Here is a 26,801-nt window from a genome sequence, read left to right on the forward strand (position 1 = left end):
GGCTGCCCGCTGTGGGGGAGGAGGGGGACCGCGAGGAGGTGGTGATTGAGGACTTTTTTTTTCTTCTCCCAGAGCCTGTAGGACGAGTCCTAGTTGTTTGTGTGTGTGTGTGTGTGTGTGTGTGTGTGTGTGTGTTCGCGCGCGCGCGCGCGCTAGAGGAAAAATTTAGGCAACTTGGCGAGGGAAGGAAGGACCCGACGCTTCTTGAGCTTTCACGCGCTGCCCACGTGAAATTGACGAGAAACTCTGACCTAATGGTTTAACTTCACCATCTAAGTATCTTTTCTCGTCCCTTCCCACCCACCCCCCTTCCTCCGCCAGTCTCTCCCCCACCTCCTTTCCGCCGCCCTCTCACCCTCCCTTACTCTGGCAGTGGGAAGAAGATGAAAGAGAAGCCGCCGCAGCTGTGATCGACACCACATTGATAGATGCTCTGACAGAGGGGATGAGGCGGGAATCGAGGATAGAAGGAAAAGGGGGAACAACACATTGCTCAACTAATATGAGAAAACGGAAGCGAGAAGAACAAGAGAGTTGTGGCTTTTCTAAATATGTTGTAAAAGGACAAGGGAATACATGCTAGCAAAAACAATCTCCGGGCTTACCGAAAAAAATAGGACGACGAAGAAAAAACTCAAGACTGGGTCTTAATTACCGCTTTTTAAGCAAGATCTCTTTCCTTACCTCCTCACCATGGGAATCACAGCGAGTAATGCTAGGTCTCTCATGAATTTTCGGAGATATACGCCAAGGAGGGGAAAGAGAAGGCAAAAGGACTCAGGAGAGCGAAGCCAGTAGGAGTGAGGACAGGGCAGTCTCTGGCACCTCAGACTGAACGCTCAAAGGGACCCTTGAAGATGCAAATCCGAATCCAACCTCAAAAATTCCCCAGCCTCCACCGTCTCTTTGATACTTTTTGTACAAGGACAGGACTTTTAAGGAGATGCTTTGTGAAAGTTACAGTATGAGCAAAGCTGAAGTTTGAAAACACATTACATTTTGTTCCTTGGCTCTCAAACCTCCTCAGTTAAAAATCCAGGCAAAATTATTATACTCAATACAGTAGCCATCTGTAAAACCTCAGAACAGTAAACAAGGGGCAGGAAGAAATGTGTCTCCATCTCTCTTAAATTGAAAATAAGAAAAACATTACAGAATCAGACTTTAGCTCCATTATACAGGAATCGTCATGCAAAGATCCCTCTTCTTTCCCTAAGGAGGAAATTGCAAGCTGCTAGATACTGTATAAGTAAAGATCTTAACAATGCTCCAAATGAGCACTCAAAACTTCGCCTACTGATAATTACTTGCTAGGGATAGGAATTCACTAGGAAGCAATTTTAAAAACTACATCATTTAAAGGGTTAAGTTGCTCACATAGAGTGTGGCCAGTGGTCACACAGTAAATTCTATCTGGGGGGGACGGGTAAAATTAAAGGGCTGGTGACGGGACCCAGGAAGAGTGAAACATTAATTCCACTTTAAATAGCCGATAATGCTATGCCTTAGAGAAGAAAAACAAAAAGAATAATCTGCTAAAATATGTAAGGCAATATTAAAAAGGTGGGGGGGAACCTCAATTTTATTTTTTGGTTGGTAGCGATATGCAACTTCCTCCGTGTAATGTCCCAGAGATGTGAACATGTAGCTGTGTCAGACATTATACCCTCTGTTCTAAAAGATATATGGAAAACAAAGCCAAAAGTTCTCCCACAAATGCGCCAATCTGACCGATAAGAAAAGAACTGGAAAACTGTTTCACCAAAGCAACCAGAGTAGAAAGAACTGGAAAACTGTTTCACCAAAGCAACCAGAGTAGAAGTTCCTTTTCATCAAACGGGGGGGGGGGGGGAAGGGGGGGAGGGCGGCATTCAGAATGGCCAGAGGGTATTTTCTAGAAGTCAAAGAGAGCTTAAATGACAACTCCTATACCCCCCTGTTTGTGTTGCAACTAATTCGAATCCCATTTACTCCTTCATATTAATTATCTGGACTCCCTGAGTCATTTGGAGCTCAGCTCCAGGTGTCCTGGAGATTAGGAGTTCGAGAAGATGGGAATTTTTGGAACAGTAACTAGTGGGGACCGTTTACTAGAAGGGCCGAGAGTAGGTGGCTGCGTTCTGTGTTTTGCGGCAAATCTCCTTTGGAAACACTGTTTCTAACGAAATCACCCAGAGCCTTATTCTATGTGCGTGGCTGTTTTCCCTCCTCGTGGCATGCGGGCTGTTGGCTGATTGTCCTTAGCATTGCTGCAAATCGTCTGATGAGATGCACTTAAAAGGTGCTTTCCTAGAAAACATTTTTTTAAAGCTTGGTCTGGGAGGGAGATTGACATTTCCACGTGAAGTCTGTCTCTCCAGGGAGGAAAGGCTGGGAGACGCGGGAGGGGCGAAGTAACCCTGGGAAGACGTTCCTCCTTTCCTACAGGTTCGGCAAAGTTCCAGGCAAAGGTATTTCTGTTGCGGGGAAGTCTCTTCTAATTCGTGTGGGGGCTTCTATTAACATATGCTGCCGCCTCTTGGGGCGCAAAGTCCGGGATGTGGTGGGTGCCGCGCGGGAGAAACACCGCCGCCCTCCGCCCCCTTCCCTCGGATGTAAAGGCAGGTTGTTCGTGTGAACTCGAGCGAACGACTGGAGGATGGCTGTTGCAGGTTCACTCCTTCAGGATGTGGGTATCAGGGGGCGTTTTGATGTGATTTAATTCCGACCGTGAAACAATTGCCAGGGGCTGGCTGGATTGCTGTTGGTTTTTCCCCTCTTGGTGGCTTTGGTTGGTTGGGGTTCAGTTTGGGAGCGAACAGTGACTTGTTTTATATCAACACTTCCTTCTGCGCCGGGCGCCGTCAACCGCGCTGCGCGTGGGGGGCGAGGCGCCCACCCCGCGCCGGAACAGAGGAGAGGGGGCGGCAGACACAGGCCTCGAAGCCCGAAGGGTAAACGCGGCCCAGCCCCCCACGGGTGCCGGCAGGGGAACTAGGAGGTTGACCCCCTCCACAACCCGCTTCTCCACCCCACACACCAGAGACCCCTCCCCCTGGCGATTTTGCTGCCAAGTCAAGTCAGCTACAGACACTCAAGTGAGTCCTTAATTACAGGGAGGAGGGAAAAGCGCGGTGCCCTTCAGAGCCCTTTCCGCCTCCTTGGTCCTAACCCCCCGCCCAGGCTCCCGGTCTCCCCCTTTGTGTCGCCTGGACTCTCTCCCAGCTACAACTTTGGTGGGATCACAAAGGAAGGAGATGGAGGGGGCCTACGGAAGAGAATGCTGGAAGAGAGAGTAGCGAGGGTGAAGGACTAGAAAAACGAATAATGTGATTCCAGAGACGGAACTCCTGCACCCTCGATTTCCCACTCCAGCATCACCAGGGGACTAAAGCTGTGGGCATCTTCAGTTTAACGGACTTCTCGGAAAGGGAGGGGTGGGGGCGAGGGAAATGGCAGTTTGTGTCCCAGGGGTTCTTCCGCCTCTTCTTGCCCCCACCTAAGACAAACTCAACCCCCACACCCACGGGGGGTAACAGAGAACTCGTGGGACCGTGAAAATGTAGTTCCCAAATCCGGCCGCCTGCGGACGCCGGGCTTCCGCGAGCCGGCGCCGGTTGGCGTCTGCAGCTCCTCAGAGTATCGCGGGGTCCGCCCACGGATCCCGCCGCGCCCCTCCAGCCCTCCCGCGGCTTCTCCCGCGCTCGTGCGAGTGGGACGTTCGGCGCCCGCGTTTCGCTGGCTGGGAGGGCCAAGGCGCGCCCGTCCAAGGGGGCGGGTCCTCACACGGCGGCCCGCAAGAGAGGGCCCCATCCCACCCTACATCCTGTGGGTTCTGCTGGCTGACCCTCTGCCAACCCAAAGGAGAGGGCCCACGTCCCGAGGGCGCCCAGAGGGAGAGGAGGCAAGTTGGGGTGATCGCGGACAGGAAGGAGGGGACGCGGGGCATACTCAGAGGAGCGGCACGGGCCAGTGTGAGCTCCGCCACGCGCCCTCGCCGCACGGCTCGGCGACGGGAACCCCTGTCAACCCCCGGCGGGAACCCGGGCTCCCGTGCAGAGGAGCCGGCGTTATGTCTGGAAGGGGATCCCAGATTGGAATGGAATGGATTTGGGAGCTGGAATACATTTGCGGGCCGCAGGACGGCTCGCCTAGCGAGCTGGACGTGAAATTCATTTCCCTCCTTTCTGAAAACTTTTCTCAGGCTCCTTAACTTGGCGTGCGGACCGGCCTCGGGCTGCGGCGGGTAGCGCAGACCTGGCGGCTCGTCCTTTGGTACCTCCCTCCGACGCCTGTCCCCCCTCCATCCACCCTCGGGCCGAGGACGCGCGCGGGTCGCCAGCGCAGAAAGGCCGCCCGCGTGTGCGAGCCGCACCTTATATCCGCGGAGGGCGGCGCCTGCGCAGGGCCCGGCGCGGCGGCGTGGCCTTTGAAGTCTCGGCGGCTGCCGCTTTCATCCTTTCTTTTTTCCCTTGCAGGCCCCTTTGTGTGACTAAATTTGGCAAGAATATGGATCCGAGCCAGTCTTTCCACGTGTGCTCCCAGCTCCCAGCTGAGAAGGCCAAGGGTTCTCTTCCGGGTAAGGAGACAGGGAGAAAGATCAAAGAGTTTGGGGAGCTGGATCTGAAATGTGAATTGAAAATAAAAATCAAGCCTGGACACATTCCAGTTTCTAAAGCAAAACCAACCCTCAGCAGAGGCCGTCTCTCTAGAACTCCCCCCCCACCCCCGCCCCGCTCCCTATACTCTCCCGCAACTATTCTTGAGCACATGGAATAAAGTAAAGAGGACATAGGGAAACACTTAGTTTCTCCAGATTTTACTTTGCAGTAATTTTATTAGGGAAAATATCTTGTTCATAATTACCATTATGTGAAGCCGAATTTCTTCAGCCATAAATATTGTCTTATTTCAGTATATTTCACACTTTCTTCTGCGACCACATTTGGGAAAAGAACGTTGATACAACACATGTGCACGTGTTTGTTGTGTAGAGTGCTGCTTTTTCTACACACCGTAAGGTGTGCCGCTTAGTTTCCTTGCACAGAAATCTGGAAAACAAGTGTTAAGATTATTTTTACCAAAGCACTAGTTGTCACTTCTGGTCTTTATGATTTGAAATCTGATTGACAGACTTTGGAAATATTCTCTTACACCCTGACTAGCCAGAAAGTTTCTGTCTTTATGGTAAAAAACAAAACAAAACAAAAATAACTCTAAGGCCTCTCCTTGCATACACTTCTTGAGCAATATTCTGTTGTTTCAGAAGTAACCAATGTAAAGAGACAGCTTTGAAATCGTATAATGCAAAAAATCAGAAATCCTGGGTTGAAGGTAGGTGCTGCCACTTGCTTGCACGCTGTGGTGACCTCAGGCAAGCCCTTTAACCTCTCCCAGACTCAGTTTCCTTTCTGCAAAATAAGTGTAATAATAGCCTACTTGACATGATTGTTAGAAAAATTTAGTGAGATATTGCATGTGAAAGTATGTACAAATGTAAGGTAGGAAGCAACGATGATTCTTATGGAGACTTGTAGGTGTCAAACAAAAAGCTTCTAAAGCATTAGGAATCTTTACCACAGGAGCAAATGCTGATAGTTTCACACTCATTCATTGCTGTGACCATCTCCACATCTGCAACACTTGTGTTACAAAGGCACAAAAATCACCTTAGCATTTGTTACCCCTGTTGCTGGAGAATAGGTTCTTGCCTCACCCAGGAAGGAATTCAAGAGCAAGGCATAGTGAAGTGAAAGTAAGTTTGTGTAGAGAGATACACACTCTGTAGACAGAGTGGGGTCCATCTCACTCAGAAGAGAAACTGGCTTAGAAGATACGTACTCCATAGGTAGGATGCAGGCCATCTCAAAAGGCAAGAGGGAGAGAGGCTGAGAGGTGTGGGTGTGTTTGGTTTATAGTAAAAGTAGATACACACCCAATAGAGTGCGTGCCATCTCAGAAGGCAAGAGAGAGTGACCACGAGGTGTGGGGTTGTTAGTTTTTATGACTGATAATTTCATATGCTAATGAGTAGAAAGGATTATTCCAGCTACATTGGGAAAGGGGCAGAGATTTCCAGGAATTGGGCCCTCCTACTTTTTGGCCTTTATGGTCAACCTAGGAACTGTCAAGGCACCTTATGGGTGTGCCATGAGGCTCAGTGTCTACTAGGAGTCAAATTTCCCACCATCTTGGTTATAACCAGTTTGTCTTGTCCTCAATTGCTGTGTCATTCCTTCATTGTTTGTGCCCTGTCCCCTTCCCTCCTGTCTCACCTCCAGACTGTGATGAGAGAAAGAACATTCCAGAAAGAGAGAGAATGTGCCTTAACTGTCCCTCATGTTTATGATAGGCTCTTAATGAATTGATAAATGAATGAATAAAAATGACATTGAGTGTAGAATAATTTTTGTGAGGCATATGACACAACTCACAATAACTCTGTGAACAGCATTGGGAATGTGATGGCCTGTGAAAGGAGTAATATACGTATGGATAAAATACTCAAAACAAGAACAGAAATAAGAACACAGGGGAGTGACTAGAAAGGTGTATAAAAGATATTCCTTAAGACTGTGTAAATCCCACCAGAATTTATGTTTCAGAATAGAATGTGATTATATCCCTTAGGTTGAGGCATCTCAGGTTTACAAGGCAGTGAAGATGATGGCTGGGGCCGGGTGTGAAGTGACAGGAGTACCACATGTGTAGCACTTAGGGCGTTTTGCTGCATGTGCTTCATGCGTGATCCTTTCTAACCTAAGGTAACCCCCTTGATGGAGTCATTTCCTGAGCTCCACCTCCCAGTATAAACTTTTCACTGTGACCTGTGTACAAGGTGATGAAAGCAAGAGTAAGGGGTGGTTTCCGGTGTTCCGGTCTCCTTTTACTGTGGCCCAAAGCTGCCCAGTACAGAATCTTTCTGAGATGTTCCAGCTCTTTTGGCTGCCTCTGCTAGCAGCAACATGCAGATTTCACAAATAGTGTTGAAGGGACTCTATAGCAATGGGTGGTGGGGTGGGGAGCAGCACTTGGCGGGTAGGGAGAGGACCCTCTATTTTTATCATATCTTTCTGCAAATGTCCCAGGTTAGATGTGATTGCTGATCAAGTTTACCAGTCAACTTCAGTCCTTCCTTTCACTCTTCTTTATAGATGGCAGCCATTATGAAATTTATCCTTGGATGAAAGAAGAACATGGACCAAGACACTGGGGGTTCTGTCTTATTTTGGGGGACAGTGAGGAGGCCCTGAAAATACTCAAGGAGTATCCTGGGCCCTCCTAAAGAAAATAAATTCTCTGAAGGGGGAGGCATGGCTAAAGGATTTTTCTTATTTTCACAAGTCTGTTTCCTCAGTGAATATGGTAATAGGGATGTTTCTTGAATTTTGGTAAGTGTACTTAAGATGGATGGCCTCTGTAGTCTTCTCAGGCTCCCTGGGCTGTAGGGGCAGGGCTCTGGGCTCTGTCAGCTTTGGGCCAGCGCCTAATCCCTGGTCTGAGGCTAGAAGCCAAAGCCACAACCTTCTTGCCTGAAGGCAAGAGCAGTACCAACAGAGCCATATGGAGATTAATGCAGAACAAGGTCATTAGTCTCATTGTTTATCCAGTTACTTGCAGCACAGATTTGTGTAAATTTCAGCTACAGTGGTTGCAGCCTGCCTTTGATGTGTGTAATCTGTACATTTTAGTGCTCCAGGAAAGTGCCTGACTGACAGGAACTACATCCAATGCCCAGAAAACACATCTACACAGGCACAGTGAAGCATGGAGTCGAACAATTTTCCAGTGAGTTCCATCAAAGTAAATAAACCAACCTGGAGGGTCAGGATTGAGCCTCCTTTTTATCAAGATGAGACTTTTGGAGGTCCTTGTGACTGATTTTTATTTATTTTCATTTGAAACTCGGTGCCTACTTCAAACGTCCATTTACCTCTCAGAGAAGGAGGGACTTGGCCTACATAACATTTGACCTTGAGGATGCTTTCTTTACTTGAAATACTTCTGTCTATAAAAGCAGCCTAATTGAGTGGAGTTTTCTAGACTAATTTATACGTTTATTCAAGACACAGCTTCTAGTTTTTCCTTAGCTCTGTCTTCCATGTGCAGCTATGCTTAAATTAAACTCAGAATTAGCAATTATGGGAGTAATTCAGAAGGTAGACAGAGCCAATGCAAATAGGTTAGGCTACAAAATTGTCATCTGGCTCAACGAAACACTTTTCTTTGGCAAAAATAAAGCTAGTTTGCTTGATTTGAATCTGACTTTAAGGTCCTGCAGTCCCACTCTGCCAATTACAGATCTCAAGTCCACTTCCCTTAGGTTAAATTGGCAGAAAGCAAGGGACAGAGATAAATTACTGTCCTCTGAAGTTTGATGGTGATTTTTGACTGCCAGTTCAGATAACTCTGTAGACTCCCAAATTAATTTTGAGGCTTGAATTATCCAGATATTTGACCTTTGCCATTCAAATTCTCTGCGTAATTTTTAGATTATTTTACTCTGTGTTGCAGGAACAGCAAATCTCCAGTGGCTGAGTCAGACAGCCCTCGTAAGATCTCTTTTCACTATTGCAGTAGCCTCCTAGCTGGCCTCTGGCTTCCACTCTTGCTGGGTTCCTCACATGCCCCACAACAGTCCATGTGTCACAGAGCAGCCAAAGCCCTCCTTGAATGTTTCCTTGCCATGGTGGCTTCCAGGTCACTACATGAACTGGCTCCTCAGCTTTGCCTTCTACTCCTTGTTCACTGCTCTCTAGACCACTGACTCTCCTGCTGTTCCTGAAGTGTGTAAAGTGTTCATGCATGCTCACACGTGCGCGCACGCGCACACACACACGCTCAGTCCTTTACTTGTTGCCTCTACCCAGAAACTCCTGGCCAGGTCGATACTGGCAGGACTCACTCCTTCATGTTTCTTTTCAGATGACCAGACCTTGTCATCTTAAAAAGTAGCCCACCCTCACCTCACCTTAACTCTGGGTACTCTCCATCTTTTACAGGCTTCATCTTTCCTCACTCTCACTGCTGGCCATACTTTTTATACTTATGTATTACCTTTCTCTCCCACTAGAATGTAAGTTCAGTGAGAGGAGGGACTATGTTTTGTTGTATCCCCGATGCCTACAACAGTTCTTGGGGCACAGAAAATGTACTAGATACGTATTGCATAATGAATTCATATAACCTTTGAACCTTCTGGGTCCTCATCTGTAATACATCCCTTATGGGAAATAAGGTACTTACATTTGGTATAAAATTACCTGGCACATAGTATGAACACTGAATGGGCAGTAGCTATAATTATGTGGATCAGTACTGCCAACACAAGTATAATGAAGTCATATGTAATTTTAAATTAAAAAGCTGGAAAGAAACAGGTTAAATTAATTTTAATAATATATTTTATTTAACCCAAATACCCAAAACATCACCATTTCAACATGTAGTCATTATCAAAACTTATTAATGAAAGACATCACATTATTTCATACTAAGTTTTTCAAATTTGGTGTGCTGTCCACTGACAGCACTCTCAGGTCAGACTAGCCCCATTTCGAGGGCTTAGTAGCACATCTGTAGTAACACGGCTGCAGCTGTAATCTGTCAGCCCTTTAATGACAAGTTTTTGTCTGGTTCATCTTTGTAGCCCCCATGGTACCTCGCACAATTCCCTTGAAACAGTAGATGATCAAAAATGTATCAAAGAATATTATAACAATATGTTATATACTATTTTTCATGACAAATACAGACTTTCAACTTCATTGGAGGGTGAAATAAGTCTGTGAACTAGTTTGAACTTGTAATCCGTCATCTTAAGTGTACCGTAATAGTGCTTTGCACAAAATAGGGGCTCAATGAATAGTTGTAGTTCAAGTGTGTTCCTGAATTGTTTCTTTGAGTATCTTTCTACGTTCTAAATAGATTTACTATTGAACTTTGGGAGATACGTAAGTTGAAGATTTTCTATATCATATTTTTGAGAATGACTGCAAAACTGCTAAACTCGAAGCTCTTTAGGATCAAAGGTTTGTCAGGAAATATGTAACGTGGAGAGCTCCCACTCCCACCCAGACTTCACTTTCAGTTCTGCTTCCTCAGTTGCTTCTTGGCCACACATGGGCCGGACAGTAAATCTCCTTTTGTCCTGTGCCTGGAGTTTTCAACTAGAATACCTTCATGGGGCATTAGCCTTAGGCTTAGGCAGATGGTTTATAGTTGCAAAGATCATTTCAGCCATTTCAGAGATTTAAACCCTTATGCAATAAAGAGAGCAGAGTAATTTCCTGAAAGAAATGGGTAGAGAATCTTATGGTGAGGTATCTACTTTAAGGTCTTGATGTACCTTTGTAGTAGAGAGGCATTACTTGGGTATAAGTACATGAACATGTCATCTTTTACTGTGACTTTGAAAATAAGCTATAGATTCTTTCATCAAAAGTACAGAGAATTAAGGATTAAACTGATGCCACCACTAAAGTGAAGGGTGTTTAAGGGATAACAATTATGTTAACAATGATTCCTGAAATTATTTTGCCAGCAAGAAGATCAGGAAAGATATATTCAAAAGACTCTTAATGAGATGTTTGTAGAAATGTAGGTTATAACTTTGAAAGTTCTAGTTGTTTGAACTGGGGGATTTATTAAGTTAATTCTAATATAGCTGTACTGTGGAGCACTATGTAGCTGTGAAAATGATGTTGTAAAAATTTTATTCACTTGGAGAAATGTTAGTGATATATTGCTAAGCAGAAAAAGCAGATCATAAAAGAATAAGTACAGTCTTGCCTTATTTTAAAAATCCCTCTGTACATATCATTTATTAGCATGTAAGTCTATGAGGGTGGGCACTGTCTTGTTTGCCACAGTATACCTGGTGCCTAAAACAAGTCCTGCAACATAGCGGGCACTCACGATGTCTACTGAATATACCCATAAGTGTAGGCACTAAAATCCTGACTGAAGTTTTCTCTGAACGGTGGAGATATATGGGTGGTTTTTATCTTCTTTGTGCTTTTAAAAACATTTATATGCAATGAATCAATATTAGTAGAAGAAGAAGATAAAAATATTAAAATGTAAGATGATGAAGAAGATTTTAAAAATAAAAGAGCTGCAGGAGGAATGTATAGCTCAAGCGCTAGAGCACATGCCTAGCATGCACAACGTCCTGGGTTGAATCCCCAGTACCTCCATCTAAAAATAAAATAAAACAAAATAAAACAAACAAACCTAATCCCCCCAAAAAAGCTTAATTAAAAAAAGTAAGTTTATCTTTTAAAAAGAGAAATGCTGAATTGAAACACCGACCAAGTGAATTCATTGAAATATCTGTATTGCAAATTGTTTTTCAATGCAATAGATGAAATGATGTTTGTGGTCCCAACAGACGCAACAGTCAGAAAAGGGCTTGGGTGCTCCAGACGTGGATGTTTGAGGGAGGAGACTGGGGAGGGTAAGTTGAGAAGGAGGTGATGGGGTGAGTTCCAGAGGCAGCTTCATCCCAGAGGATTGGGAATGTGAGGATCTTTGTGGGTGTAGAAACACAGCACAGCAACACAGCAGATTTGTGCTTGCCCCTCGCACATGCCTGCTGAGCTTAGCATTCCTTTGGCCTCTGTCTGATCTAGTCCACTGTATACATGAAGTTGAACACAGCAAAAAGGAGGGTTTCTTGGCTGTGGCACAAAACTGAACTTGTTGGGGGGGAAAAAAGCACATTTCCTGGATTTTTCTTATGGGAAGTGTTAAAATATAGAGACGGGATGTAGTCTGATGTTTTTTCCCCTTATTGTGAAATAGTTGACATTCTTGTCTTCTCTGTCTCTCTCTCTCTCTTTCCTTCTCTAACATGAAGATAAACCTAGACTTCCAGGAAGGGGAAAATTTCATTAACTTAAACATGGGTTCAAACGCCCATGCCAGTACTATCTGAGCAGTAAACAGGTCAGAATTGTCCGAAAGAGGCCTGTGGAATGAACTGCAGTATGGTTCAGGTCAGACGACTTCTTAGCTAAGTGTCAGAACTTCTTGGATCACTATCCTGGTAGTCCAGAGAGACGTGGCATGCTGTGAGGGAAATAAAAACAATCATGTGAAAACAACACTCAGGACTCTGTCCAGGTGTGACTGCAGAACGCCCCACAGCTGCTGTCTGCTCCTCGCTGCCTTTCATCTGTCCCCCTTTCCGCAGGGACCCTGCAGCATGTGTGGTGTGAAATCACTTGATAAACTGTTTCCACTGGTGAGCTATGAGAATTTCATAGTTTGACTCCTGAAAATGAAGGGAATTAAAAACTGATAGGAAGGATGATTTGGTGCCCAAGGTGGTGAATTGGTCGCCAGAAGGAGTCACCTATGTAGGAAACACCTTTGCATAGTGTCTGTGTAGGTAACAAATTATAATTGAGCTGAAAATTGAGATAATAAAAAAGATTCATTTCTATAAGAAGGTCATTTAGAGAGCAACAATTAAAATTAAGTTAGAATCTGAGAAAAAGAAACAAGAAGTTTACTTAATAACTAAATACTCTCTTTTGTTTCGCCCCTTCACTTGTAAACCAAGGTTTGGTATTTGTTTTCCATGTAAGAATTAATGCTCTATAATTAATTATATTCACTATTCCAATAATAGCAATAGCAAAAATGATCTTTAAATGAAAATCACCATCATTATATCTATTTATTTTTTGATTAAGTGAAAAAAACTTGAAAAACAAATGGACATTGTGTATTAGTTACTGTGAATTTTTCGCTTACTGTGGTTTATTTTTTTTTAAAGCCTATTCTGTTTCACATAATGCTTGAAGTAAATTACATTTTCTGCCTCTCATATTTGAATACAGGACTGTTATCTTATGGTTCCCAGCACTATGGGAGAAACATCTTATGGAAGTAACTCTTTCAGATATACCATCTCTTTCTGCTCCTTTTTTCCTGAAGAAAAAAAAAAAAGAAGAAAAAGAAATACAGAAAACAACAATAATTGCATTTCTAGCCTAGGACTAGGACTAGGATCCTTTCAGTACAGCTGCTCTCACTTCTAGTTAACCAGGGGATGAGTGAGATCCTGTTTCCTCATAGTTTCTTCTGGTCTCGGTAAGATGAAAGAAGAATTTACAATCAAATAAAAATGATACTGCAGACATTATAACTCATTTATATACTTAAAAAGTCAGGATTGTTTTCAGATCAACATGACACATTTAATTTAAAAGGAAAGAGCAATTTCTCTTTATTTTGGTAATTTTTAAAAATAGGTTTTATTTTTAATTTTTTATATTGAAGTTTAGTCAGTTTGCAATGTTGCATCAATTTCTGGTGTACAGCATAATGTTTCAGTCATATATATACATACATTTATTTCTTTACATTGTGTGTGAGTCAGTAATTATGCTCACAGCCTCTGATGCTGTTTACACTGTGAGCACGGATGAATGTTACTTTTATGTTCATCCGTTGTGTCGAGATACTGGATTTAAATGGAACTAGCTCCATCATCAGGTTGGACATAATTCAGGAGTATTGCTTGCTTTTCTTCTTCCTACTGTCTCCTTTCTCCTATCTTCTAGAGTATTGGTGCCTCACCAAAAGGGAACAGGAGATATGTATTTACTGACTTATGTAAATTATGTACAAGCTGCTTACCACAGAGACTACAGATGTGGAATATTCACCAGATATACTACACATATTATAGCGTGCAGCTAATATTTTGTTCATGTAAAAGGTAAAGCAGAAAATTAAACCAATTATTAAATATCTTAGGCAAAACACCCTACTGTTGAAGAAAAAGCTATTTTATTAACCTGAATTAATCAGTTAATAAATTGAGCAGAACTAATATTCAATTATACTTAATTTTGTCAGGAAAAAAAAATCAGACCTTTCTTTTGGTTCTAAACAATGCTAAAATCAACAGAAAGAGAGTGGCAAATCTAAGTACATTCGTCTTCCCCATTGTCTCTTGAACACACTGTGGACATACTTTTGACCCCAGCTCTCCACCAGAACTGCTCAATCTGATGGTCTGTTCTCAATCTCCTTGTTTGACCACCATCAGCATTTGACACAGCTGATTACTCTTTATTTGAACACTTTCTTCACTTGGCTTCCAGGATAACATCAGCTTCTGTTTCTTTCCTGGTCTCCTGGGCCACCACTCCTGGGTTTCCTGGTCTCCTGGGTCTCCTCTGCTTGTTCCCCATATTCTCCCTGACCTCTAGTTGGTGGGGTGCCCCCATGGCTCAGCCTCTCAGCCCCTGCTCTTCTATCTAATTCATCCCCTTGATGACCTCAGCCAGCCTGCCTTTAAATACATTGTAGAGGCCAGCAACTCTTAGTTAAATCTTTGGCCTAGACCTAGCCCCTAACGTACAGACTTGCACATCCAGCATCTACAAACTTTCCATGTGGGTGTCTGATGGGTATCTGAGACTTGACATGTTCAAAACCCAACTTCTGGTCTTTCGCCAAATCTGCTTCTCCACAGTCTTCTCTGTCTCAGGAAATGACAGGTCTGTTCTGCTGCTGCTCAGGCCAAAAACCTTAAATTTATCCTTATATTCACCCTTATATTTCCCTGATTTCCTCATATCTAGTCTATCTACAAACCTTTACCTGTGCAGTATAACCAGAACCACCTACTCCTCTCCAGCCTGGTTCAAGTTGCCATCATCTTTCATCTGGATTTTGACAACAGCCTCCCAACTGGTCTCCTTGTCTCTGCCTGTTGTATGCAAAGGTGCCAAAGGGATCCTCTTAAACCTGAGTCAGTTTAGGTCTTTCCTCTGCATGGAACTCTCCAGTAGTTTACAATTTCACAGCGGTCCACAAGGCCCTATGTGGTCCCCGCCCACCCCTGACTTTCTGGCTCATCTCCTACTGCTCTTCCCCTTGCTTACTGAGCACCAGCCCTACTGGTTTCCTCGCTGTTTCTCGTAGACACGCTCCTTATTACCAGAGAGCTGGTTCAGGCCTCAGGCTGGAGCATCTTGCTAGAATTACTAACAGTTGTTTTGTTTTCAGTATACTTAGTTTTCGGTTACCGTCTGTGTATTATGATAATTATTTTCTATTTACTATTGTGTTATAAACGGATCCATTTAAGTTTAAAAAATGAGTCTATTTAAGTATAATGTTAATTAAATAGTAAGACTAGTGGTAAAGGGATTTGACAGAAATCATGGACTTAAATGGCTGAAGTTTGGGGACCACCCAAACTTTTTGAGCCACGGGTTTTTGAGCTTTGTGGCATGTCTGGGGGAACCAAAAAGCTTCCCGCCATGCTTCATGGGACGCTTTTACAAAACAGCAGTTAGTAATATGTAACAGCAATATTATTTTCTGCCATATTCCCCATAAAGTTGGCGACTTCCCTTATGACTTTAAATGCTTGAGCATTTTGAATAAAGTTGCTTCACCAATATAATTTTAAAATGTTATTCCTTTTTTGCATGTTGCAAAATGAATATTACATCTTCTTCTTCCTCCCTTACCCCTCGTCTCTTTTCTAGGAGGAGAAGGAAATAGCTATCATCCATAATCTCAATTCTCAGAAATAATTACTGTTGACATTGTGTTGTATTCCTTTCTGTTCATTTCTAATAATATACATGAATGATGTACTGAACCCATTCCAGTAAGTCTCCCTGATTACTATGGTGACCAAAGCTCGTTTTCACTTAAGTCAGATGACTTGTTCCCTCACAGCATTGGACACTTCTGATCCTTCTTGAAGTCTGTCCTGCCTCACCTACTGCGACACAGCCCTCCTCTCTCCCGTCCGAGGTCGGCTCCTCCTCATCTCCTTGTGAAGGCCCCCATCTCTGAGCATTTCTTACATGTATGCCTTCCTCTGCTTCTCCCTGAGTGATCTCACATCACGTGAAGTCTTCTCCATACTTGCTTTTTTAAACCAGGTTTCTCTCCTCAGCCCCAGACCTGGGACCTCCTTGCCTGAATGTCCCATGGTCACATCAAATTCATGTCCAAAATTATAATTTCCCCCCACAAACCTGTGTTTCTTCCATATTTCCAATCTCATTAATTTAAGCCAAAATCAAGGAATCATCCTTGACTCCTCCCTGTCACCCTTCCACCGATGAGGAGCCAGGTGCCCTCTTCTCCACTCTACAACACCGCCTCCATGCAGGCTCCTGTGGTCTCTGAAAGAAAGACCTGCCGCAGGCACTGGGGGAGTCTGCCTGCCTTCAGCCACCCCCTCCGCTCCCTTGTACCAAGAGTGATTTTTTAATACAAAATCTGATCATGCCACTTTCTTGCTTAAAACACTCTTCAGTGAAAAATCCAGATGGGTAAATAGTAAACTGTTACCTCTAAGGAATGGACAGGATCATTTGCTTTTTAATCTGTGCACTTTTATACGACTTGACTTTTCTTTAACAATGAACATGTTATTTTTCCAGTTAAAATGAATGAAGGGAAAACACATGAACACCCCCTGCTGCTTATAAGCAGGGGGCTAAATATTCACTCTACTCTGCTGCTGACTCTCCCTCAGGCCTCCTGTCTCCTGCATTCCAGTCTTATGCCATATGGGTCAGGCTTATCCTATAGACTCCAGATATTCTGAACTTCCAAGCCTTAGCTCATGCTGTTCCCTCCATCTACAGTGCCATTCCAGTCTTTGCTGACAGTCTCGTACTTAAACATCCTATGTGGCTCAGGTTGTGTCAGCTTTTCTGTGAAGTATTTCCCCACCCTAGGAGGCATGGCGGCACTTCCTTTGTTCATCACCTTGAAACTTTACCCTATGGAGAGTCTACTCTGGGGCCCATGTGATGTTTACACCTTTGCCTCCTCCGCCTATGTCCACAAGTCTCTTGAGAGCATGGACTGTGCCTCTCAGCAAGCCCTTAAAAAACAACATAACAAAGTCTGTCATTTACTGAGCCTCTTCCTCCCTGCTGTACACCCTGTGTCTCATATATGTCATTTCCAATCCTAGAAATAATCTGCAAAGCAGAGTAGCTCCATGTCAGAGAATGAAAATTGAAGCTCAGAGCTAGGCTAAGGGTCACCCAGATGGTCTGTGGCGGAGCTGGGAATTGGAGCCTGTGCCCTATGCCGCCTCTGAAGGACAGCGTTGAAGGCGGGGACGGTGTCTTACAGTTATCTCACTGGTAGCAACCAGCGTAAGGACGGCTCAGTAGTCCATCAATAAATATGTCACCGAATAATTTAGAAGGATAGTAGTCCATCTCACTAAGAAGTAGTTTACCAGGTCTGTGACTTAACCTCAATCCTTTCTCCATGTATTTTCTGAAAGAGATGCCCAAGGACACTTCAAGGACCACAGAGCAATTTGCAGGAATGGGCAGTCTGTATCTACCCTTGGGTAATCTGCCCTGGCTGGATTGTTGGTAGTCATTTTAAAGTTGTTTGCCAGGTTCATTACATAGGAGCATGTCCCTGGGAACAACAACTTTGTCCCTGAATGAGGCGCAGACACAGACAACAGCTCTGGGGGTGGAGACTTCACCTCAGGGAAACAGCTTTTAAGGGAAGAAAGGTGTAAATGCTGTGGGAATCCTTCTGCAGGCCTGGATGGAAGGCCGTGGGCTGCTGAGCCCCCTGAGCCTAGAAGTTGTGTGCAGGTGTGTACCTGTGTGTGTCGGGGGTGGGGGTGGATGCCACAACTGCAGAGGACAGCGAGACTCCCGGCAAGTCAGAGCTGGCAAGGGTGGGGACGGTTTGTGCCAACCTAGCCTGGCTCAGGGCTGGGCGGTGGGGGGAAGGTCGTCTCAGAGAGTCCCCCAGCTCCCCATAAACGTTCAGCCTGAACAAGGCTGGCGGTGAAGTAGGAATGTGGCAGGGAAAGTGGAGGCCCTCTTTCTGGAGGCATGTGTAGGGGCACAGCAGTTCTGTGAGCCCAAGAGAAGAATAAAAAAAATAAGTACACTTAAGTCAATTTAAAAAACGTACATGGAGCCAGCTCTGAGGCTACAGAGGTGGAGACCTAGCTCCTCCCTGGAGTTTACGTGCTAGTGGTGGAGGCAAACAGGTAAACAGAGAAACAGCATGGTGCTGGGTGCAACGGGCAGGTCTGCTAGCACACTGTACGCATAAAGGGTGAGTGGAACTCTGTGCAATGTTTTATGCAAATGTGGAGTGCCAATCGTATTATGTTTATGCCTAGCGCTCCAGCACTTAAAGATAAGTGGAAACCAAACTTGGTCAGGTTGCTGTTGGGAAGCTGAAGGCTTCCTGCTGAACAAACAGTGTTACTTTTTGCTATTCAGGATTTGGGCCACACAGTGCTTTGATCTAAAAATTTGAGTAGATAAGGAATGAATATTTATTGTTTTTATGAGCATTGTTTTGTATGAAACAAATTTGGGGGAGTGGGAAGGAATAAATATTTGGGACAGCAAACATTTAAATGCCAGTAGTTAATTTACTTTCTTACCTTGATTTACAATGGCAACATTTGGGTGGAGAGCTGAAAAGAAGGAACACTCTTTGTTCTTGTTTTATTTAGAATTTCTAAGGTCTAAAGGAATGTTTTTATTGCAAGTACATAAAGTAATGAGAAAAACCCCCAAGGATTTAAATGCCATTAGAGAAGCTTAACCTCAGGGTGTTAAATGAGCAAAGGATATTCTAGCAGATTTCTTTTGAATTTTTTTCCTTCTTAAATACCTTCCAACTTCAAATTTGTTGTCATAAGAAAGAGGGAGAAAAGGGAGTGTTAAAAAGGGGGCAACAATAGAAAGCACCTGAGACTCCAGGGGAGTGGACTCGGGGCCGCGCAGAGCGAGGAGGAGGGACGGACCCCGGGAGGTGGGGGCCAGGGCTCAGCAATGTCCCGCATGGCATGGGCGGGAGCTGGCTGGCTTCGGCGGCTCCTCCAGCACAGGATGGCCCGCTTTGTGCTTTCCCTGACTGGGTCCAGCCGGCATGACTAAACAGTCAGCGGCTTGCGGGTCTTGGGAACCTGAAATCCTAAAATCATGCTTAGAGTTGATGTGATGCTGAACAAGGGTCGTGTAGAGGGAAGGCATTTGACAGGCTCAGCGGCACAGACGTTGGCTCCGGAGGCTGCAGCACACCGCTCGCCTTCATGAGATGTTATTTTCAGAAAAGAAAATAGTCCTGTCTCTGGGACTTCGCCACGCTAAAATATTGTTCTGAAATTTAAAAATATTCCAAAGTTTCATCATCTCCACCAGTGTTCAAAGGGCAGAAAGACCCCCACAGCTTGTATTTTTTCGGGCCTAATGTCTTATTTCAAACTTGGTTTTCCCGGTGTTTTGTTTCGCATCACCATCACAAGCAGCATGGAGTAGCCATGGCAATGCTCGTAGCATTTGTGTGTCGGGCTCTGGGCCGTGGTGCCTGCCGTGGGCGTCGTCACACTCGGGAGCAAGGAGGAAGATGACATCAAAGAACCTGAAGACCGAGCACATTTACTTTTCTGATTCTAATGACTTTGTTTGGAAGAGAGTAAACACAATTACCTTAACAACTGAGCTGGGAGGCTTTGAGGGTTTAACACTGCATTGTTTTCCTAGGGAGAGGGTGGGGACCGCTGAGGAGCAGGGATAGAGGCCTGAAGAGCCCGGTAGTTTAGTTTTTGTTTGCACTGTCTTCTCAGAAATGCCTTTGAGTAGTTACAGGACATTTGATGGAGTTTTCTTATAAAATTAACTTGTTTATTTTCCTTATTTAAAATGGAGTTAATGTTCATCATTAAATAATTCGAGAAGCCAAAAGAGAAACTTTACAAAGTTGTCACCAAAATCATTTTCACGTATTGTCTCCCTAGCCAGCTGTTCCCCTATACAGATTTAATATCCATGTATAAGTACAACTCCCCACCGCCAACAGCAGCGTGTTGTTCATTGTTTCTTCATTTGCTTTCTTTCCTTTTTATTCTGGGGCCTTTTACTCTCAGACCCTATAAGATTGCTTCGTTCTTTTCATTTGCAGCATAGTATTCCCTTGTGGGTGTTCCCTAGTTTATTTAACATGTCCTCCATTGATAGATATTTAGATAGTTTCTAATCTTCTGCTATCACCAACAATGTGGTAATTTTTATTCTTGTAGTTGTGGGATTTTGCAATCCTGAGAGTGTGCCTGGAGGGTAAATAACTAGACTTGGAATTGCTAAGTCAGAAGGTGTGAGCATTGGTGGTTTTGTTTGGAATTGTATTGCCTTGCTTTACATAAAGATCATATCGATTTATACTCCCACTAGTCATTTATGAGAGTGCCTATTTCCTCACATCCTTTGTAACACGGTGTGATATCAAACTTCTGGATCTTTGCCAATCTAGAAGGAGAAAATAGTGCCTTAATGTAGTTTAATGTGTCCTCTTATAAGTAAGGATGAGCATCTTTGCCTAAATTTAAAGAGCTTTTATACTTCCTATTCTGTAAACTGTATATGTTCACATCCTTTTGCCCATTTTTCTGTTGGTTATTCTTTTTCTTATTGATTTGTTATAGTTCTTTATATATTAATAATGGTAGTTTTCTTTTCTGGGATATGAATCACAAACATTATTTACCATTTTGCTGTTTGTATTTTATTTTGTTTATTCCCCCCGCTGCACTATGCAAAAAATCTTTATTTTTATGTAGTCACATATCCAGATCTTTATCTTTTATGACTTAAAGAGACTTTTCTCAAAATAGGTTATTTTAAAAAATCCTTCCATGTTTTTATCTATTTGTTTATGAATTCGTATTTGATATATCTGGGATTTATTTTGGTGGAAGATGTAAAGTAAAAAACCAGCCTTACGGTTATTTTTTCCATATTGCCACCTGCTTGCCTCAATACTGTTTATTAAATAATGCATCTTTTCATTAATGTTTTGAAAAATTATTATATATATTAAATTACTTCAGGGATTTAGGTCTATTTCTGGACATTCTGTTTTATGTCATTGATCAGTTAGTCCAGTCAAAGTCAGTACCACTTTGTTTTTAAAACTGTAGTTTCATTATGTACTTTAAAATCTGGTATTCTTTGTTCCCTCCTATTACTCTTTTCCCCCCAAATGTTCATGGATATTATTTCTTGCTTATGGATGTTGAAATCAGCTTTGTCTAGTTCCCCCACAAAAACGGTTAGCCTTTTTGTTAGAAACAAAATCTTAAGTTTAAGATTGATAATGGGGAGAATTGAGTTTTAGGATATTAAGTCTTTATCTAAGAACATGATATTTTTTGCTGTTTTTTCCAAGTCTTCTTTTATGTCTGATAGCAGATTCTTTTAATACTCCAGTGAAGAGAATCTCTCCTAATGAAATGCTGGCACGAGGATAAGCTTCCCAGAGTTATCCAGACAAGGCAAGATTTTGACTAAACTGTTGTATATTTCTAATCTTTGAGAATCATCTTTCTCTTTATTTAAATATACACAATCAATGATTTTGCATCTGTATGACCAGATTAATAACATAAAAAATTTTGCAAGATTAGCCTTCATGGTTTTCCCCTTTGGATATGATGAGAAGCCAGAAAGATGATTTTCTGATCTCTAGCACTGCATGCTCTCTCTCTCTCTCTTATTTTTATATTTAAATTTTACTTAACTTTTTAAACCAAATCTTTTATTTTGGAATAATTTTATATTTACAGAAAAGTTTCAAAGTTAGTGCAGTGTCCTGTGTTCCCTTTACCCACTTTGTCTTACTGTTAATATTTTAAATAACTCTGGAGCATTTGTCAAAACAGAAACTAACATTGGTACGTTGCTTTTAACTAAACTCTGTAGAATTTATTCAGGTCTCACTAGTTTTTCCATTCATGTCATTTTTCTGTTCCAGGATCCAATCAGGAAGCCACATTGCACTTGGTAGTACTGCTCTTTGATTAACCCACAGAGGGAGGCAGAAGCCTTGCTCATTGCAGTCTCTGGGGTTAACCGTATAGGCTCTTGTATGGCTGGAGGAAAACCCTGATGACCACAGAATCAGATCATGTGATCTCATGTTGCAGCCTTTCTGCCCTACATGTGCCTTCCTGTATTTGCACTGTTTCATTAATTTAACCTAAATGTCTGTGTGTGTGTGTGTGTGTGTGTTGGGGGTGGGGAATAATATAAAGACAGATCAAAATTTCTTTGTGCCTGTATAATGTCTCCCTTTCAAATGCTATTGATAAGGTTGTCATACAGATTTCAATGAAACCATTGCTTGTTAAATCACTAAATGGGTTCTTTTTCAGTATGGGTTTTTTTCAGTGGTTAAAAGCATGGAGTCTTACAAATCTGGGTTCAGACCTAACTGGGATACTTACTAGCTATGTAAATCTTGGGCAAGTTACTTAATGTCTCCAAGCTTCGGTTTTGTCATCTATCGATGGAATGATCATGGAAACTTCCAGAGCAGAGCCCTTATTACAACAGACGTTTCTAACAGAACGTAGTTTGTGCACACTGGCCGTCTCCCATTCTCCCTGTTCTCAAATAAGCTTCATATCCAGCACATCCCTCAAGACCACAGCTTGGTGTTAGCAACATAATTTTTATGCTGTGAAGGAAAAGGTCTGAGAAGAAGTTTCCGTAATACCACACACTATTCTAGCCTCTCTTTCCATGCATTCTGTTTTATTCTGTACTCAGCGCTGGGTTCCTGGCTGTGCTAGTGGGAAGGACGGAACTCGCTCGGATAGGCCTGGAGGGTGGAGGAGTGTGGAGCAGGGAGGATCTCTTCCCTTCTCTCAGGTGCCTCCGCGTGTGAGTGTCCGTGCAGGTGGGCGTGGCCACGAGGCCAGGTGGCCCCGGCCGGGGCAGAGCTCATAGCCGATTCTGGGTGCATCTCTGGCCCACGGTTCTGTGGCTGTGCAGGCCCTCAGACAGCCTCCGCGAAGGGTAACTTCAGGTACTTCTGGATACCACGTCCCGGCTGTGCTGCCAAAGGGAAATTTTCTGGTTTACCTGGGAACATTCAGAAAGAGCCAGAGGGCGGGGGCAAGCTCCTTCGTCAGCCCAAGAGACCATCCTGAGCCAGAAGGAGAGATTCTAGCTTGGAGTGTTTCTGGGAGATTCACTGTAATTAACATTTTTCAGTCAATGCTATTATCACTGCGAAACTTGACACATTTTGCAATATGGAAATAAGTATTCCTGGCTTTACATATAAAGGCCTTCCATCTCAGCTCGCATATTTCTTTACCTGGAGGTGATGCTAATGATTTCTTCTTTTTTTTTAATCTTATTTTTCTATTGTAGTTATAAAATCCTGTTATATATATGTATATATAAATTGTTATTGTTAATATTATTTCAGGTTTTCAATGGAAAATTCTTTATGAGGAAAATAGAACCTTAAGTTATGAAGTTGCTCCCTTTTCTAATGATGTGTCCTTAATAATGTTTTGAAATATCTCATAGATAAACATAGCCTCCCTCAAGCCTATTTAGCAACAAGATAATCCCCAACCCCAGTATAATAAATAATCCACATAAATAAATATCTGCAGCATTCTTGTCCACATACATACTGTTCTGTTTCAGGGTCAGGGGCCCAAGAAGAGAGAAGGTTGATTTTTGGTGTACTGTGTCTTTGAGGAACAGGCTGATAAATTTTTTCTTTGCTGTGGCATATTTAGTGGCGGATACTGCTTTACATTTTGACTGCTTCTCTACGAAGCTGGTGTATGGATCTTTACATCTTTGAATATGAATGTAAATTATCATTACCCTATTATGGAAAAGAAAGAAGTCTAAAACGTACATTTTTTGCACTGCTTTCTTTTTCTTTTTTCCAGGAGAACCAGTTTGGCTATTAAAGGAAACTCTCTGTACAGAGCAGAGCCAGAGAAGGCAAGGTTTCAGAGAGAATAGCTGTTTACCATCAAAGCAAGCTGGGTCCCACACAGACACGGTGTATTACACACAAAGACGAAGGTAAGTGCCCCGTGGTTTTCACGAGTAATTTACGGCGCTTATATAAATGCACCAGAGCTTCTAGAATTCTTACTGATCATATTACTTGCTTTTCTCTTGTTAAACAAAAGCACCAAATAACCAAATGTCATTAAAAAAATGAGTTTTCTGGATTCCACACCCTCCTCCCTCATAGCCTGATGCTTCTGTGTGTCCACATCTATGTATCAGAGAGGAGTGATTTGTTCCATGTGAGAAATGCCAATTTGGTGATGCCACATAATGAAAATTTACTAACCTTTTATTTATCAAAGTGTCTTTCTCTGCTCAGTTTTAAAAAGCAGGGATTTCACTTGGAGTTATATATTTACTGGGTTAATTTATATTTTATAAATATGTGAAATTGTTAATTCATTCTATCTGTAGCATGTGTGGACCCTGAAGCTTATGGCGGTGCTGTTATCTGTTGTAGGGATGCAAACGTGCTCTTTGATGTGTTATTCTTAGGGACTGGGAAGGATAAAGATGGAACACTCATTGGGCCCAGCTCTCCAGATGGGCTGAAAATGCAGCAGTGAGTTATGTGCGTTTCCACGGAGCGGGATGGTAGCTCTCTCATCTGTACTGCGCTGTAGATAACGGGATACTTCAGGGAGTAGCCACTCAGCCATTCCTGCTCTGTGCCTGTCTAGGACGGGGCGCTGGACATCGCCTGTCCACAGACACCGCCTCCTGCACGTGCTTGCTTCAGTAAGCTGCCCCCGCATTGGCTGTGTGGAATGAGGTGCACTACCCAGGAAAAACGCCCCATGTGAATAATAAAAATAATAATCACATACAGTGCCAGCGTATGTCACATCCTGTTCTAAATGCTTTATTTCTATTAACTCACTTAATCCTTACAACAACCCTGTAAGATAGGCTTTTTAGTATCCTTGGTTACAGATGAGGAAACTGAGGCACAGAGGGGTTAGCTGTGTACCTCTCATTCTCTGGCCCCAATCCTGTGTTGTTTAGGTGGATGCAGACTTATTCTTAGCATAGAGGTTCATTGTTGGTTTCCCCCCTTGGGACTTTTTTCTTTTTATCAATCCATTCTTTCAGTCAATGTGTTGAGAGATACTATGAGCAAGGCACTGTGTTAGGGTTTGAGGATACAGCCAAGACCAAGTCAGGCATAATGGTGGCCCCACAAAGCTACCAACCTGTTGAGAATGACAGACATCAAACAGATAATTACAACAGATTATAGTGATGGTTGGGGGGAAACTAGGTGCTATGGGAGAGCAAAGCAGGGGATCTAATCCTGTCTAAGGGGTCAGAATTACTTCCCAGGTAGAGTGAGAATTAGCCAAGTGAAGAGACAGGAGAAAATTGCTCTAGGCAGAGGGAACTCCAAGGGAGAGCAGGTAGGAGTTCCGTGAGATAAAGTGCTGTTTGAGGAACTGAAAAACTAAGGTCAAGTCTGGAGCGTGGATTGGAGGGAGAGGGGGACAGGGAGCCACTGGAGAGGCAGGCTGGGGCAGAAGATGAGGGCCTGGTAAGCCATTGAGGGCTTATAATTTCAACTCAAAAAGAAGCCTTTAAAGGTATAATCAGGGAAGTGATGTGACCGAATGCTCACCTTCATAAAGATCTGTCTACTGCTTTGTGGAGAATGTCCTGAAGTGGGGGGCATAACTGGGACAGGGAAGACCAGTTAGATGGCTGTTGAGTACCCCCAACCTTTGTTGATACTTCTTTTGAACCCCTTGGGGAAGCTGGCAAGTCCTCTCCTCAGTCTGCAGATACGCGGTGTGGTAAGAAACCTTCAAAATGCCTAAGGCCATAGTGCCTAATCCACCAAAGGCCAGTGAATATGAACGTTCTTGGTTTACATAGCTGGGTCAGACAGACATATGGTTCCTTGTGCTCAACTGGGGAGAGCTGTGGAGAAAGAGAGCCCAGAGACAAGGCCTTTGGTTGTTTGAGCACTGTTCATTCATTCAGTCAATAAGCATGTCGGCATTCAATTTTCTGTCTAACTAATTGACAGTTACCATTTCAAGTGTGTTCACCAGGCACCGTTCTATGCCTTGATGTGGATTATCTCATTTATTCTTCATCACGGCCCTCTGAAGCAAGTGCCTTATTTATTCCCCTATTTCTAGTTCAGGAAGATAGGCAAGGAGCTTAAATTACTTGCCCAGGCCATATAACTAGTAAGAGGAGAGGAGCCAGGTTTCTACTGTATGAATGAATGAATGAATGAATGCACAAACCCACCACTTCTCCTGTTTGCCTCTAATAACGTGTGAGGATGCTACCTGATTGTGAACAATCTCCACTGTCTTTGTGTTAATTAAGCAGCTGGTGGGGCGCACTCATTCTACCATCCATGGCATTGACCCTAGAATGGAGAAAGTGCAGCCATTGACCTTTCTATATTGGGGACAGCACATTGCACATGATTAGCCAATTTAAACAGGTTTCTGATAAGAAGACAGTTTCTGTAGGGAAAATGAATATGTAAAAAAGGCCATACTCATTTTTAAGGAATTTGTGGTTAAGCTGAAATACACATTCACCCACAAAGGATAACAATATGCTCAAAACCAGCTAGGGTCATATTATGACTTTTTGTCTTAGGATTTTTTCCCTTTGTGAACTCTTTCCTCCATTAAAAATATTTAAAATGATATTCTACAAATACAGGGGTACAAAGATGTATATAATCCGGGCTGGGTTTATTATTATTTTATTTTTTCTTATTTTAAAAGAAATTAACATTAAAACATGTTTGTGGGCCTCTAGGTACTATGCCGTTGTGCCTTATGTGTAAATTGGTCCTGTTTCCAAATAAGTGACAGTAAGAAAAAAGTCAGAAGAGGAAGAGATTGTTTTGATCTGAACTATGGGTCTGAGGGATTCAAAGTTAGCCAAAAAGAAGATACTAAGTGGTCAGTTTCTTGGATG

The 26,801-nt window shown here is 43.2% G+C and overlaps 1 protein-coding gene across 1 annotated transcript; it reads left to right on the plus strand.

Annotated features, from left to right (window-relative positions):
* Positions 1-2,051: 2,051 nt before the first annotated feature.
* On the plus strand, positions 2,052-24,666 carry LOC116659244. The gene is made up of 5 exons (XM_032466496.1): positions 2,052-2,105; positions 3,546-3,883; positions 4,458-4,558; positions 23,729-23,867; positions 24,319-24,666. Exons 1-5 carry the CDS (start codon positions 2,052-2,054, stop codon positions 24,422-24,424), a joined length of 738 nt encoding a protein of 245 aa, XP_032322387.1. The 3' UTR covers positions 24,425-24,666.
* The last annotated feature ends 2,135 nt before the right edge of the window (positions 24,667-26,801 follow it).

The sequence above is a fragment of the Camelus ferus genome, chromosome 2 (genome assembly GCF_009834535.1).
Source record: "Camelus ferus isolate YT-003-E chromosome 2, BCGSAC_Cfer_1.0, whole genome shotgun sequence".
Classification (NCBI taxonomy): Eukaryota; Metazoa; Chordata; class Mammalia; order Artiodactyla; family Camelidae; genus Camelus; species Camelus ferus.